Here is a 16,400-nt window from a genome sequence, read left to right on the forward strand (position 1 = left end):
TCTGGCTTTCTGTCCAACAGAAATGTCATCCATTAGTAAACCTAAAATGAAACAAACAAATGTATGATTTGAAACCATAAAGCTGGTCTGAGCGCCCCTGTGCCTACATGTGCGTGTGACATAATTGAAATAGATTGTGGACAAGGCATTCTCTTGAATGCTGCCTTCAGGTATGGCAAGGAAAGGGGGCATTTCAATGTGTTTCTTTCATCGTAGTAAAAAAAAAGATGCATTCATGGTCAGGACTCTGGAGAGAGGGCACTTTTTGCTGATGGATAAAAGGGCAGGGGCTCAAGCCCCCTTTGATGTCTATGTGTGCAGGTGCCTGGATGCAGGTGTTCAGGTTGTTATGCCTTTAACCCCCTATCCAAGGGGGCTTTATTTGCATGAGAAAGCATATTTTTACGAAAAGCAAATATGCAACAAACCTATCAAAAACTAGCCTAAGAAATAGGAAAGACGTGTGTAAACACTACTACTCAGAATAAGTGTGCGTGTGTGTGTGTGTGTGTGTGTGTGTGACGTGTGTGTGTGTGCGGCGTGCGTGTGTTGGTATTTACACGTAAGCAGTATAGCACCCACTCTTTTACAAGGTGCTGGGGAGTGTTTTACATTGTGCAATGTTGTACAGTAGTTTGTTCAACTCGTTTACATTCATCATCTCTCTCTCTCTCAGTCGTCCTCAGACGAGCTTCCATCGGAGTCTCCATGGGTTCTTTTTAAGCACATTGCTCTTTTTAAAGTGTTTTACCAATGAAATATGATTATTTACAGTGTAGTGAACATGAATAGCATAGTAAACATAATACACTGTATCTTTAAGCACATTTTATTAACAGTGTAGGAAACACCGCTTGCTGTTTATTAAAAGTTTATTCACATAATATATTGTCACATCAGATATGAATTGCTAAATACATTTAGCATAAATTAGTACACATTGGCTCTGGAAAACAGCTCTATTTTAGTTTTATAACTGAATGTATTTAACACACATTCCTAAGTTACAAACGCTAATGAGCTTCATGTAGCCTTTTCCTGAAAATACCGGTACATTCATTTAAAAACATAGGATCATTATATATAGCATTAACATTAAACCTCCCAGTATAGTGAATATACCATTAGATAGTTAATACAGTACAAGAGAGGAGGGGAGGGGAGAGGAGAGGAGAGGAGAGGAGAGGAGAGGAGAGGAGAGGAGAGGAGAGGAGAGGACAGGACAGGACAGGACAGGACAGGACAGGACAGGAGAGGAGAGGAGAGGAGAGGACAGGAGAGGAGAGGAGAGGAGAGGAGAGGAGAGGAGAGGAGAGGAGAGGACAGGACAGGACAGGACAGGACAGGAGAATATAGGAAAGGAGAGAAGGGGAGAGGAGAGGAAAAGATGAGACGACAGGAGGAGAGAAGACTAGAGGAGAGTAAAGGAGAGAAGAAGTGAGGAGTGCAGAGGGGGAGAGAGGCGAAGAGGAGAGAGGATGGGAGGAGAGGAGAGGAGAAGAGTGGGAGGAAAGGAAAGAAAAGGAGAATAGAGAAGAGGGGAAGGGAGGGGAGGGGAGAGGAGAGGAGAGGAGAGGAGAGGAGAGGAGAGGAGAGGAGAGGAGAGGAGAGGAGAGGAGAGGAGAGGAGAGGAGATAGTCAGGGGATATTAATAAAACCTGGGAATAAATTCCTTACCAAACAATTTCTTCACCAATGTGTTCGTAAAGGTTTGAAATTCAAAATCCATAAGGAGAATCTTTGACAGCTAGGGTAACTTTAGGTCTCATTCACTTGCTATACAATTTACTATAAAGGAAAAAGAGACTCCCAAAAAATCTGCTTTAAGTGGGATGTGAGAGGGGTCTGACTAGGTGTTTTTAATTATTCTGAATCCATTGCAAGCATTTGTTTTGCACGAAAACATTCTTGGGCTAAAAGTGGACCCCACAAAACGATGGTTTAGTGATGAGTGATCACTTTTCACAGTTTTGTGGGGTCCATATTTAGCCCAAGGAATGTTTTTCGTGCAAAACAAATGCTTGCAATGGATTCAGAATAATTAAAAACACCTAGTCAGACCCCTCACATCCCACTTAAAGCAAATTTCTTTGGGAGTCTTTAGTAAGTGAATGAGACCTAAAGTTACCCTGGCTGTCAAAGATTCTCCTTAAGGATTTTGAATTTCAAACTTTGTTAGATATGTTACCTAGACACCTTTACGAACACATTGGTGAAGAAATCGTTTGGTAAGGAATTTATTCCCAGCTTTGACAGGTATTCTGATAATATTCCCTGAGGAGAGGGCATATAAAAGCTGGAACACTAGATACACTGTAAAAAAGAAACAGGCCGCTTTTACACTTGTTAAATCATGATTAGACTACATCAACCCTTAGGATTTAGCTGTGTGGATCTTATAGATAAAGGATTGACAGAATACAGGATAACAACAGGGATGAGAGGACAGGAGGAGGTATAAAAGAGACATGGCAGGAGGGACAGCACAGCCAGACAGACAACATTATAATGACAATAAAACAAGAGGATAGATTGAGGTTTTAGGAAAGCAATGAAGTATGAGAATCTTTACAGTGATGTTTGGGGTCCCAGAGATAATGTAGAAAATAAACAAAACAGAGTGTGTCAAATGAAAATGTTTGAGAAACTCTGCTCTGATCAAACCTCGATATTTCCACGTCGCATTTGTTCGACCAAGGGTCAGGCTTAGGCTTAGGTTTTAGGGTAAGGTTTAGGCATAGTTTTACTGAGGTTAGGGTTAGGTTTAGGCAGAGTAGCGTTCACCAGGTTAACATTCACCAGCGTCGAACTACTGGGATGTCGAACAAATGTTACGTGGAGATATGGCCAGGGGCGTCACAAGGGGTAGGAAAGTGGGACTGAGTTACCAGGGCCCAAGGTGGAGGGGCCCTAGTAACTTTAGCTATTAAAAAATAGCAGATATACAAGCTCACAGCGCGGCACCGAGTGCCGCGCTGCGAGCTTGTAGATCTGCTATTTTTGAAAAGTCGTGAAAATGTGCGCAAATCTTTGAATATATGTATTTTTTTAAGTGAACATTTGTAACTAAAATTTTGCTTCTGGGGGGTCCCTGGAACTAAATATTTTGAGATGGGGGGGGTCCTTCACGTGAAAAAGTTTGAGCATCACTGACATGGAAACATAGGTTTCTTGGCACACATTTTCACGATTTTTCAAAAATAGCAGATCTACAAGCTCGCAGCGCGGCACTCGGTGCCGCGCTGTGAGCTTGTATATCTGCTATTTTTCAATAGTTAACATTCATGGGGGGGCCCGCAGTGAATCCTTGTACCCAGGGCCCAGAATTTGGTGTGACGCCCCTGGATATGGCCACGCTCCACCTGGGCTCTAGCAGGCGAGCCCAGGGGTCTTGGTGGTGACAGGGACGATGTGGCTCTAGCAGGCGAGCCCAGGGGTCTTGGTGGTGACGGGGACGATCATGTGGCTGACGCTGTCCATGGAGGCGTCGGTGTGCGAGCGCCCTCGCTGCTCGTCCGACTGCAGCCTCTGTCTGCGGCCGTCGGACAGCAGGCGGCTCCTGCCGTCGGAGGAGTGCAGCCGGGTCCTGCCGCTGTCGTAAGACGCCACGCTGGAACCCGACGCAGACCTCAGCCTGGTCATACTGGTGCTGGACACTGTGGGAGGGACAGCAGGGTTCATCAAGATGTCTGTTCACACGGACATGTCCGTGGCAAAGACTTGGCCATGTCCGTGGCAAATTCTAAGAGGTGGTGCCATAGTTTTGTACTTTTTCTGTTTTAATCATGTGTCTATGGAGCATGGTCGGATTGGGATTCATTTTCAGCCCGGAAATGTTCAAGCACCACCATAACTCGAGTGAGTACAAATAGAACCAAATGGCCCCGTATAGGGTATAGACCTGTTATAGTCTTTCAGGGCTATCTCCTTTTCTCTCAATCTTTTTTGTATGTCTGTGGCAAAAATAGATATTTTGACAAAAATGTCCACCACAAGCCAACACGACGATGACCTCTGGAGGAGAGGTCAGTCATTTGTAGTTACTAGTAGCACCAGATTGGTATTTAATATAGGCTAGCATAAACTATGCACAAAAAGTTAGTAAACTTAACTTCGGTTCATTATATCTCGCCTTGGTACCAATTGGTATTGTGTTTTGTATAATTGTTATACTGCTAGTGTACTAGGTTGAGTAAAACAACTGTTTTGAATAGATACGTACTGTATCCCATGCCCTGGATGAAGTATTTCAAGGCTTCAATCATTTTGGCTGGCTGTGGACAGAGAGAAACATTACATTACAGTCATGATCTGCTTGTCATCAAACTCAGGAAGCAGGTTTCTAATAATGCTCATGTTATTTTATGAAACAGATGTTCAAATTGCACACTGTTTGTCACTACATTATATTCACAAATTTGCAGTCCAGAAACCTCAAAACATCCAAGCATGTTGACATAGAGGTGGTTAAGCCTACCTGATCCACTTGAGGTTGTCCTCCACAGTCTGACATCTGGGGGGACAGAGAAGGGCTTTATGTCTTATGTTGTCTTATGTTTACCAATAATTACCTATAGTAATAGTAGTAATTGGTCTATTGCTTTGACATGCAAACATTAGTCAGTATATAAACAACAGCGTTTTCTAATGGCATGCAACAGTTTGCAGGATACTGTTTGGAGAGGTGAGAGGTGCAACAGGTGATCGCATCTTTGGTGGTGGATGTATATCTGATAATGGTCAATGGTATTTAGAGAACCGATGTCTAATTAGTTGAATCTTTTATTTCTTTTTCTTTTTTGCAGTGCCAGAGAGTCAGCCCATGGATCAGTGTCAGTCAGATTGTGTTTCAGTGGGTTATAATGTACCTTCAGCAGTGTGGACCTGGTGGGGTTGAGTTTGGAGTTACAGTCGACAACGTCCTCCACGGCTGGGGAGCTGTCGCCAACTACCAGAAGAGTGGTGCACCTAAACAGACAGACAGACATACAGACAGAGAGGTCAGACACTGCATACAGATACTGTGGGCATGGACGGACAAACAGAAAAGTCTGAATAGTCAATTCATGTTTGTTTTCATTTATATGGCTGCTATAATTTATATAGCTGCTAAATGTCCTATGAAATGGACTCGGCGAGCTTCAAAGAGAGTGTGGCAGATAGATTACTCTAGATAGATATATTGATTGATGAGTGAGTATTGATTGATGAGTGAGAGAGACAGGCAGTTTATCGTAAATGTTATTCTAATCTAACCTGTCAACTGGACGTTAGATGGGATTTTATGCGATGTGATGTGATGTGATGTGATGTGATGTGATGTGATGTGATGTGATGCCTGGCGTCACTATTCTGTGGTGAGGAGATTTGGTGCCAGACCCCTCGGGGATATCGGTCAACGGAAAAAGTCAGTGAGTCAAAATGAGCAGGGACGTGCAGAGAATGTTAGAGAGGCAGGGGCTGACATTTCTAAAAGGGCCTTTTGGTGAAAATATAGAAAATAGCAGACCTCCAAGCTCGTGCAACAAATTGTGAACTTGAAGGTCGGCTATTTTCTGCACTTGATACCACACTAAACTAAGCATAATCAATCAAGTGAATACTGGAGATGTGGCATATGGCAATGTATTTCTACACAGAGAGGGCAATTCTCTCAACATACGATGCTGCATTCAAGTTCAGGAGAGTGTAGACAAGGCAATTCTCTTGAATGCTGCCTTCAGATTATGGCATGGAAAGAGGGGCATTTGCATTTCTTTCACCACATAGTGAAAACTGCATTCATCGTCTGGATAGGGCACTTTTACTGACCGGTAAAATGGCAGTTTGATGTCTATGTGTGCACATGTCTGAAAATGAGTCAAGGAGTATGTTCATGACATGGTCGTTTGGTGACAACATGTTTATTTTTTTAAACCTTCACTTACTTGAGCGTCCTGACGTTGACGTTTCCCTCAGGGACGGGCCTCTCCACGTCCAGGGCTCGCCTGCTGTTGTAGGAGCGCCAGAAGTGTCCCAGGTTGGTCTGGTTCATGGACGTGTTGATGTAGTGGCGGTACGTGGCGATCAGGTCCAGGTTGATCAGGATTTCATCCTGAACAGTCAAGAAAGAGAGAGAGAGACAGAAGGAAATCACGAAAAGAAGAAACTAATAATATGAAGCGGTCGGTCGCTATGGTAAAGCAAAGGGCACCGTACTCGCCGGGTGTCAAGCTTACCTTTCCGAACAGGTGTGAGATGATGGAGTCAGTGAGCGTGTGCGTCCAGTCAGTGATCTGGAATAAGTACAGCAACGTTACAAATGCAGTTCACAAAAGACTCGAGTATCCAGGGACGTGCTGGGCCTCTGATTCAGCTCGGGAAATAGAGTTGGGAGAGGCCCTCATTGCGCGCTACTCAAAGATTTGCCATTTCAGATCATGGCAAGTGACAAGCCAGTGGGACAATTACATGAGTTATATTTCGTTGTTTTCGGGTGGAAACCATGCATGTCCAAAACCGTTTGTTTTGTGTTTATCATTTTAAAAATGATTTAAACTAGTGAAAACAGCCGATCTACAAGCACACAATGCCTCGCAAGTACATTTTATAGATGATAAATACAAAACGGTTTTGGACATACAAGGTTTCCACCCGACAACGACTATATGCTATAAATATAAGGTGCTGGGAGTGAAAATTATAATGTAGGGGTGCCTCGGATTAAAAAAATATTCATGGGGTGCCCTGAGACAAAAAAGTTTGGGAACCCCTGACACAGGGCTTAAGTGGTTAAAGTACAACAACATCTACACTCAGAATATACACAGACACAGCCTATAGATACTGTGTATAGGTCATTACATTTTTCTCAAAATGATTTTTGTTTTTACATTGTGAAATGATTTTAAAAAATGATTTAAATAATGTTGCCAAAAAGAGAGAGAGAAAAAAAATGCTGACATTGACGTGACTCCTTTCTAAATAATAGGACTTGTTTTTGCATTGGGTTCCGCCCTCTGTTCAACTCAGTGAGTTGAGAATGGAAACACTGCCCTCATGTGGATTCTTTCATATCACACTGTAACACTGTTAGTGAACAAACACTCGGTGGGAAGGATTCCTGTCACAATATAGAGCCGTTTAACACTGTTACTGAACAAGCACTCTATAGCAATGATTAGTGTTAGTGAACACACATACTGTGATTCCTACCTTGAGGCAGCAGCAGCAGTTAGTTGTTTCTCCAACACAGACTGGTTGGACTTCCTGGTCAGGTGAGCAGGCTGGGTGTGAATTCCTTGGCTACAGCGACATCTGTTGATGGGGACCTACTGATTGGTTTTATTTCACCAGACTCTACCTAGCTCCAGTGGGTTGGGGCGGCCGCGGCCGCTTCGCGGCCGCTGCCAGAGCACGCAGTCCGGCTTGGGTGCCCTCCGAGACCTCGGTGTCTGAGTCTGGAGCTCTGTGAAAAAAAAGAAAAAAGAAAAAAAGCCAGCTGCTGAGCGGGCGTGCGTGCGTGCGTGCGTGCTTGCGTGCGTTCAGTGCAATGTGAATGCATGTGACCAGTTGATAGGAAGATAGATAGATACGTAATAAACATGAACTAAAAGGAGATCCCAGTAATGTTTTTGGCTTATTTCCACAGGGAAGTCATTCATGAATGAACGAATTATTGATATAGGACTGTCATAGGTACAGTGTCATTGACAGTACAGTTCACTGGTACAAGGTCAACTAAAAGGTGATCCTAGAAAAGACTAAGTCAGGGGGAAACAATTTAAAAAATAAAACAATAAAAACAGCCGATCTACAAGGCTGCATGTGGGCTTGTGGATCAGCTGTTGACCCCTTTATCGAGTGATTGATTGAAGACTTTACGACAAGTTTCATGACAGTACAGTTCACTGGTACAAGCTCAACTAAAAGGAGCTTTATTTATTGAATGAATTATTTCCCTGTCTCCACACCAGGCCCAACTGCGCCGCCACTGACTGATAAATTGCGACCGTCGGGTCGCAGTTCCTATCGAAACCTCGACCGGCTGTCTGTCTGTCCGTCACACTTTTGCCCTGCTCATATCTCTGCAACCGCTGCCCCAATCCGTGCCAAATTTGGCACACACAGTCCTTGCCTGCCAAACTACGATTCTCACATGGCCCTCCTCTTCTAGCGCCACCATGAGGCCAAAACTCATTCTGGACACTGCTCCTACAAATCTTGCCCTAAAATCACACAAATCGGTACACACTTGCTCTACGCTCATGTCATCAACATGGATCTGTCCCATGTAGCGCCACCTTCAGGCCGATTTTTTTAAACCCCTTTTTGGACACTACTCCTACAGATTTTGCCCTAAAATCACGCAAATCGCTACGCAGTCAGTATATATTAGGGAGTCTTACTGGTTTAATTATTTATTTCCCGACTATGTTTCCGAGACTGATTATTTATTTATTTATTTCCCGACTATGTTTCCGAGACTGATTATTTATGTAATTAATTATTTATTTATTTCCGCCCCTGGACTCCGCCCCCCCCAGGCGTCTGCCTATCGATCGGCTGGGCTTTAAAGAGCCATAACTCCGGTTTGCAGCGTGCTACCGTCTCCAAACTCGCTTTCTGGCTTCTCGTGTTACTGGTATTAAATACCACATACAAGCTCACGGAAGCTCCATCCAACTTTCTGCGCAATGCATTATGGGATGTTGGAAAGTTGTGGATACTAGCAACAGAGTATTTAAATAAATAAATAAATAAATAAATATATAATGAATGAACGAACACATGAATAAATAAATAAATAAACAAAGAAAGTGTGTGTGTGTGTGTGTGTGTGTGCATGCATGCATGCATGCGTGCGTGCGTGCGTAATTACTGCCTCCTCGTTAAGAACCCCACACATTTAGGCAAATTCTTTCTTTCTTTCTTTCTTCCTTCCTTCCTTCCTTCCTTCCTTCCTGTAAATGAGGCCGCATGACAAGCGTTCTCGTCACCGCGCTGACGGGGTAATTACACGCAAATACAAGGGGTGGAGTCGAACTTAACGAGTGGGCGTGGTTTCAACTACACGCTCACAACGCGTCGCATCAAGACGCGTTGTGAGCTTGTAGATCTGCTATTAACGAGTGGGCGTGGTTTCAACAAGAGGGAGGACTCTGACTTAACAAGTGGGCCTAACGTAATGAGTTTTGTGGGCGTTGCATGCATTCATTATGTAAATTAAGCCGACTTATGCAAATGGGGGGGGCGGGGCATGGTTTGGAAATGCGTGTGGGCGTGGTGCGTGCGTGCGTGTGCGCCTCAATTAAAATTAATTAATTAATTAATTAACTGCCTCCTCGTTAAGAACCCCGTAAATTTAGGCAAATTCATTTCCTTCCTTCCTTCCTTTTCTTTCTTTCTTTCTTTCTTTCTTTCTTCCTTCCTTCTCCTTCCTTCCTTCCTTCCTTCTAAATAAATACATAATTAAATAGCGGGGGTCCCCGAGGGTGTCATCGCGTGCGGGGCGGCGAGCCTGATTATTATGTAAATGAGGCTGCATTAATTATGTAAATGAGGTCGGGGTGTGGTCTGCATTAATTATGTAAATGAGGCTGTTAAGTGGCGTTTCCCAGCGCGTAAAAAATTTAGACGACCGTATGTAAATGAAGGGGAGGAGCTTAGTTGACGTATGCAAATTGGGGGCGGGGCATGGTTTGGAAATGCGTTTGGGTATGGTTCGCATACATTATGCTCGCATACATTATGCTAATGAGGGCGTTAAGGTGGGTTTCCCAGCGCGTAAAAAATGCAGACGACCGTATGTAAATGAAGGGGAGGAGCTTAGTCGACGTATGAAAATTGGGGGCGGTGCATGGTTTGGAAATGTGTGTGTGTGTGGTTCGCATACATTATGCTAATGAGGCTGTTAAGTGGCGTTTCCCAGCGCGTAAAATATGTAGACGACCGTATGTAAATGAAGGGGAGGAGCTTAGTCGACGTATGCCAATTGGGGGCGGGGCATGGTTTGGAAATGTGTTTGGGTATGGTTCGCATACATTATGCTCGCATACATTATGCTAATGAGGGCGTTAAGGTGGGTTTCCCAGCGCGTAAAAAATGCAGACGACCGTATGTAAATGAAGGGGAGGAGCTTAGTCGACGTATGAAAATTGGGGGCGGTGCATGGTTTGGAAATGTGTGTGTGTGTGGTTCGCATAAATTATGCTAATGAGGCTGTTAAGTGGCGTTTCCCAGCGCGTAAAATATGCAGACGACCGTATGTAAATGAAGGGGAGGAGCTTAGGCGACGTATGCAAATTGGGGGCGGGGCATGGTTTGGAAATGCGTGTGGGCGTGGTTTGCAGACATTATGCTCGCATACATTATGCTAATGATGGCGTTAAGGTGGGTTTCCCAGCGCGTAAAAAATGCAGACGACCGTATGTAAATGAAGGGGAGGAGCTTAGTCGACGTATGAAAATTGGGGCGGGGCATGGTTTGGAAATGCGTTTGGGTGTGGTTCGCATACATTATGCTCGCATACATTATGCTAATGAGGGTGTTAAGGTAGGTTTCCCAGCGCGTAAAAAATTTAGATGACCGTATGTAAATGAAGGGGAGGAGCTTAGTCGACGTATGCAAATTGGGGGCGGGGCATGGTTTGGAAATGCGTTTGGGTATGGTTCGCATACATTATGCTTGCATACATTATGCTAATGAGGGCGTTAAGGTGGGTTTCCCAGCGCGTAAAAAATGCAGACGACCGTATGTAAATGAAGGGGAGGAGCTTAGTCGACGTATGAAAATTGGGGCTGGTGCATGGTTTGGAAATGCGTGTGGGCGTGTTGCGCATACATTATGCTTGCATACATTATGCTAATGAGGGCGTTAAGGTGGGTTTCCCAGGGCTTAAAAAATACAGATGACCGTAGTGAGCATTCGTTCCACGAACGCATTCATTCAATGAATGAATGAATAAATAAATAAAGTGCACATGCACACACGTGTGTGCGTGCTTGCGTGTGTGCGTGCGTGCGTGCGTGCGTGCGTGCGTGCGTGCGTGCAAGCGAACGCACGTGCACGCACGCACGCACACTTTATTATTTATTCATTCATTCACGCACGCACACACGCATGCACACTTTATTTTTTAATTAATTCATGAATACAGCCTGCGATATGCGTGAAATCTTGCAAGCACATTCCCACTAGGTCAAGGAACAGATGCCTCCCTTCTCACATTGGCCTGTTATAGCGCCACCAGCGGGTCAACTTTTGCATAACACATTTTTGGAACAAAATGCCTCAAATCATGCATGCAGCTAATTTCAGTAACGTCAAAGAGAGCACTGCCTGCGATCTTGACATTTTGTACTTTTATAGACATTGTTTTCTGGCTTGAAGCGAGCCCACAATTGTTTCGAAGGAACAATATTTTCTAGTTTCCATATGATATGCGTAACTACCGCTGACGCAGCCGACGCATGCGCATTAGGGCCCGTGACGTCCAGGGGCACACGCAGGTGGAGGAGAAAAAAAAAAAAATCTAATAATAACAATGTATACAGACGCAGCCGCTTCTGTCCTGATCTGTTGCATCTATTTCCTGTAGTAGGCTGCTACCATTTCAAAATAAAACGTGTTGAATGATCACTTTACAAATATCCAATACAATGACTCTTGTTTTGAAATGTCCACTGGTATGACAGGAAGCTATGACAGGGCCCCTTAGTGCTGCTGACGGAACACAGGCTGAAGAGACGTTCTGAACTTCTGAAGTAAAAACAACACTCTCGGGCATTATGGAATATAAAGTTTCAACACACGACTTTGGGGAACAGTTAATATTTGCCATGCTCTCTAAAACCAAGACACTGTGGAATATGGAACAAAACGTGCCCAACTGGTCTTGTTGTTGTCATCCACCTTACTTTAGCAGGTGAGTTAAGTAATTAATATAAATAATGCTGGTTTGCAGTGATGCATCACTGTCAATTAAACTGTGTGCTGTCATTAATGTAGGCCTAGTTGTCTTAATGGATGATATTTATAATGCTGTTTTGGAAAAACGGCGTGGTGATGTTTGTAGTGTGAAGACTAATGTCAGAGTTGTTGTGTTGGAGTGCCATAGGGAAGAGTTCATTAGCACCAGAGAGAGATGGAGACAGTGAGACACTACTTGGTTGGGCTACATATTGTCATGAATTAGATGGCGAGTGTGTAGATGTCTTCTGTTGGAGCCTGGTGTCCCGCATTTGCGCTGTCTGCATTTGCGCTGTAGAAAAAAGGTGGTTGTTGTTGTTGTTGTTGTTGTTGTTGTGGGGCACTTGGTGAAAATCTCGCATCGGGGCACACCGGGGGCTAGTTTCGCCACTGTGTATGTCCAAAAAAAAAAAAAAAATGATTTAAACTAGTCAAAACAGCCGATCTACAAGCACACAACGCCTCGCACTGTAGATCTGCTGTTTTCACTACTTTTTGTGCAAACAGTAACATTTTTACTTTTGTGCAAACAGTTTCATTTTTTCCTAATGGCCCGGCCTGGACCGACCGATAATGAACCGGCCGTTCGGGAGTTGTCCCGCTTTTCCCAATGGCCAGCACGTCCCTGAGTATCTAAAAGGACCATAGCTACGATTCACAAGATGTCGTGATTAAACAATGGCTGAAGGAAGGTGTTGGCATGAGGCGAAGTGATTTATTGTAGAGAGAAAAAAGGGAGGACTCCAGTCAATGCAGTATAGGGTTTCAGTGGATAAGTCATCCATGTTTAGTGTTAAACGTGATGTCTCTTTGGAACATACCCTAGATGGGTGATATTATGTAAATAAGGGATGACTCTAGGCCAATCATATAGTGATGAGTTCTCCTCTCTGGTTCCCAATGATAAACAAGGTTTGGGAATATTTGCAAAGAAATCTGCAGTGTAACATAACCCGACATGCTGTGTAGTTTGTACATTCTGGATGTTGAATGAATCATGCATGGTGCAGAGCACAATAGCGACGCATGCAGGCGCGCACGCACACACACACACACACACACACACACACACACACACACACACACACACACACACACACACACACACACACACACACACACACACACACACACACACGCAATCACATAGATAAAGACAAAAAAAACTGACCTTGTGTGTCATGGTGTCTATAAATGTTTCTGCGTTTGCGTTGATGTTGATCAAAACCAAACCCTCCACCAGGTCAGGATGGTTCAGCTGCACGCACACACACACACACACACACACACACACACACACACACACACACACACACACACACACACACACACACACAGAAATAGGTCAGGGTGGACATTTTGTTTTTGTTTAAATGTGTCATGTGTTATTAAATGTATTATTATTATTTTTTTATCTCGATTTTAGAGACCAAACAGGAACTTACAGCGAACTTGGCCAGGACGTTGGCCCCTGCTCCGACTCCCAACCCGATCACACTGCGAAACCTGCAAAGGTCAACACAGGAAGTTAGTATTGCACATGGATTTGATGATTTTTCATAACTGGCATTACAAACGGGACTGGATGGCCAGTCCTACTGGTCAGAATGCTTTTAAAGTGTGTCTTCTCACCCGTAGTGTTTGAGCACAGTGGTCAGGCCTTCTGACAGCTGGTCCATGGTGGGGTAGGCATACCTGAGAGGGGTCAAAGGTCAAAAACGTCACAACAACCCCATATAATGTAGGATAATTATCCAATGGATCAGTGATTCTCAACATTTTTCGTTTCCGGGAACCCCACTTTAATATGCATTAGATCCCATTTTGATACGATTTATTTTAATCTCTGGGACACCAATCTACAAGGTAAAAAAAATCCACAATTAACTGTAAATTTGAGAGTGTACAAATGGAACCAAATGGATCAGTAAGGGTCCATTTGGACCCCTGGTGGTCCCTGGATCCACATAAGAATAAAGTGGCATCGCACTTCCTCGCAAAAATGTAAACAACTATGTATGGCAATGTTTCAGATTCATGCTTTGTACATTTATGTTACATGCTGTCAGACAGACAGACAGACAGACAGACAGACAGACAGACAGACAGACAGACAGACTACTGACCCAGCAGACAGGGTACTGACAGACAGACAGACAGACAGACAGACAGACAGACAGACAGACAGACAGACAGACAGACAGACAGACAGACAGACAGACAGACTACTGACCCAGCAGACAGACAGACAGACAGACAGACAGACAGACAGACAGACAGACAGACAGACAGACAGACAGACAGACAGACAGACAGACAGACAGACAGACAGACGTTCTTGTTCAGATTGTGTGTGTGTGTGTCAGGGATTATTATAGTTAACTAAAACTAAGGAAAACAGGGAGAAAATAAATGTCATGAAAAGAAACAAGTTAAATAAAACTACAATAAAAAATGCGCAACAAATAGACTAAATCAGACTAATATTAAACCATCTTAATTTTTACATGTCAAGCAGTCTATTACCCTACCCTTTTCAGCATTATGGCATTCTTCGGTTTCTCGTTTCGAGCTTGTAGATCTGCTACTTTTGATGCGTTTGTGAGAAGCTGTAGTATGATCGAGTAGGGCATTCATTTACCAAAACAAATACATCTAGAATATGGAGATAAGAGGTTTCTGGCTTTCTGTCCAACAGAAATGTCATCCATTAGTAAACCTAAAATGAAACAAACAAATGTATGATTTGAAACCATAAAGCTGGTCTGAGCGCCCCTGTGCCTACATGTGCGTGTGACATAATTGAAATAGATTGTGGACAAGGCATTCTCTTGAATGCTGCCTTCAGGTATGGCAAGGAAAGGGGGCATTTCAATGTGTTTCTTTCATGGTAGTAAAAAAAAAGATGCATTCATGGTCAGGACTCTGGAGAGAGGGCACTTTTTGCTGATGGATAAAAGGGCAGGGGCTCAAGCCCCCTTTGATGTCTATGTGTGCAGGTGCCTGGATGCAGGTGTTCAGGTTGTTATGCCTTTAACCCCCTATCCAAGGGGGCTTTATTTGCATGAGAAAGCATATTTTTACGAAAAGCAAATATGCAACAAACCTATCAAAAACTAGCCTAAGAAATAGGAAAGACGTGTGTAAACACTACTACTCAGAATAAGTGTGTGTGTGTGTGTGTGTGTGTGTGTGTGTGTGTGTGTGTGTGTGTGTGTGTGTGTGTGTGTGTGCGTGCGTGCGTGTGTTGGTATTTACACGTAAGCAGTATAGCACCCACTCTTTTACAAGGTGCTGGGGAGTGTTTTACATTGTGCAATGTTGTACAGTAGTTTGTTCAACTCGTTTACATTCATCATCTCTCTCTCTCTCAGTCGTCCTCAGACGAGCTTCCATCGGAGTCTCCATGGGTTATTTTTAAGCACATTGCTCTTTTTAAAGTGTTTTACCAATGAAATATGATTATTTACAGTGTAGTGAACATGAATAGCATAGTAAACATAATACACTGTATCTTTAAGCACATTTTATTAACAGTGTAGGAAACACCGCTTGCTGTTTATTAAAAGTTTATTCACATAATATATTGTCACATCAGATATGAATTGCTAAATACATTTAGCATAAATTAGTACACATTGGCTCTGGAAAACAGCTCTATTTTAGTTTTATAACTGAATGTATTTAACACACATTCCTAAGTTACAAACACTAATGAGCTTCATGTGGCCTTTTCCTGAAAATACCGGTACATTCATTTAAAAACATAGGATCATTATATATAGCATTAACATTAAACCTCCCAGTATAGTGAATATACCATTAGATAGTTAATACAGTACAAGAGAGGAGGGGAGGGGAGAGGAGAGGAGAGGAGAGGAGAGGAGAGGAGAGGAGAGGAGAGGAGAGGAGAGGAGAGGACAGGACAGGACAGGACAGGACAGGACAGGAGAATATAGGAAAGGAGAGAAGGGGAGAGGAGAGGAAAAGATGAGACGACAGGAGGAGAGAAGACTAGAGGAGAGTAAAGGAGAGAAGAAGTGAGGAGTGCAGAGGGGGAGAGAGGCGAAGAGGAGAGAGGATGGGAGGAGAGGAGAGGAGAAGAGTGGGAGGAAAGGAAAGAAAAGGAGAATAGAGAAGAGGGGAAGGGAGAGGAGAGGAGAGGAGAGGAGAGGAGAGGAGAGGAGGGGAGAGGAGAGGAGAGGAGAGGAGAGGAGAGGAGAGGAGGGGAGAGGAGAGGAGAGGAGAGGAGAGGAGAGGAGATAGTCAGGGGATATTAATAAAACCTGGGAATAAATTCCTTACCAAACAATTTCTTCACCAATGTGTTCGTAAAGGTTTGAAATTCAAAATCCATAAGGAGAATCTTTGACAGCTAGGGTAACTTTAGGTCTCATTCACTTGCTATACAATTTACTATAAAGGAAAAAGAGACTCCCAAAAAATCTGCT

At 43.6% G+C, this 16,400-nt stretch overlaps 1 protein-coding gene across 1 annotated transcript; it reads right to left on the reverse strand.

The window, feature by feature from the left end:
• Positions 1–3,417: 3,417 nt before the first annotated feature.
• On the reverse strand, positions 3,418–14,492 carry LOC308299997 (protein NDRG1-like; the record flags this gene model as incomplete). The annotated part of the gene is made up of 10 exons (XM_080743761.1): positions 3,418–3,656; positions 4,223–4,274; positions 4,478–4,513; positions 4,869–4,968; positions 5,928–6,094; positions 6,219–6,275; positions 13,121–13,207; positions 13,395–13,455; positions 13,582–13,644; positions 14,476–14,492. The coding sequence occupies 10 exons, from the start codon at positions 14,490–14,492 to the stop codon at positions 3,418–3,420; spliced, it is 879 nt and encodes a 292-aa protein (XP_080599887.1).
• Positions 14,493–16,400: the final 1,908 nt, after the last annotated feature.

The sequence above is a fragment of the Nannobrachium achirus genome (assembly GCF_963921795.1).
Source record: "Nannobrachium achirus genome assembly, chromosome: 2".
Lineage (NCBI taxonomy): Eukaryota > Metazoa > Chordata > Actinopteri > Myctophiformes > Myctophidae > Nannobrachium > Nannobrachium achirus.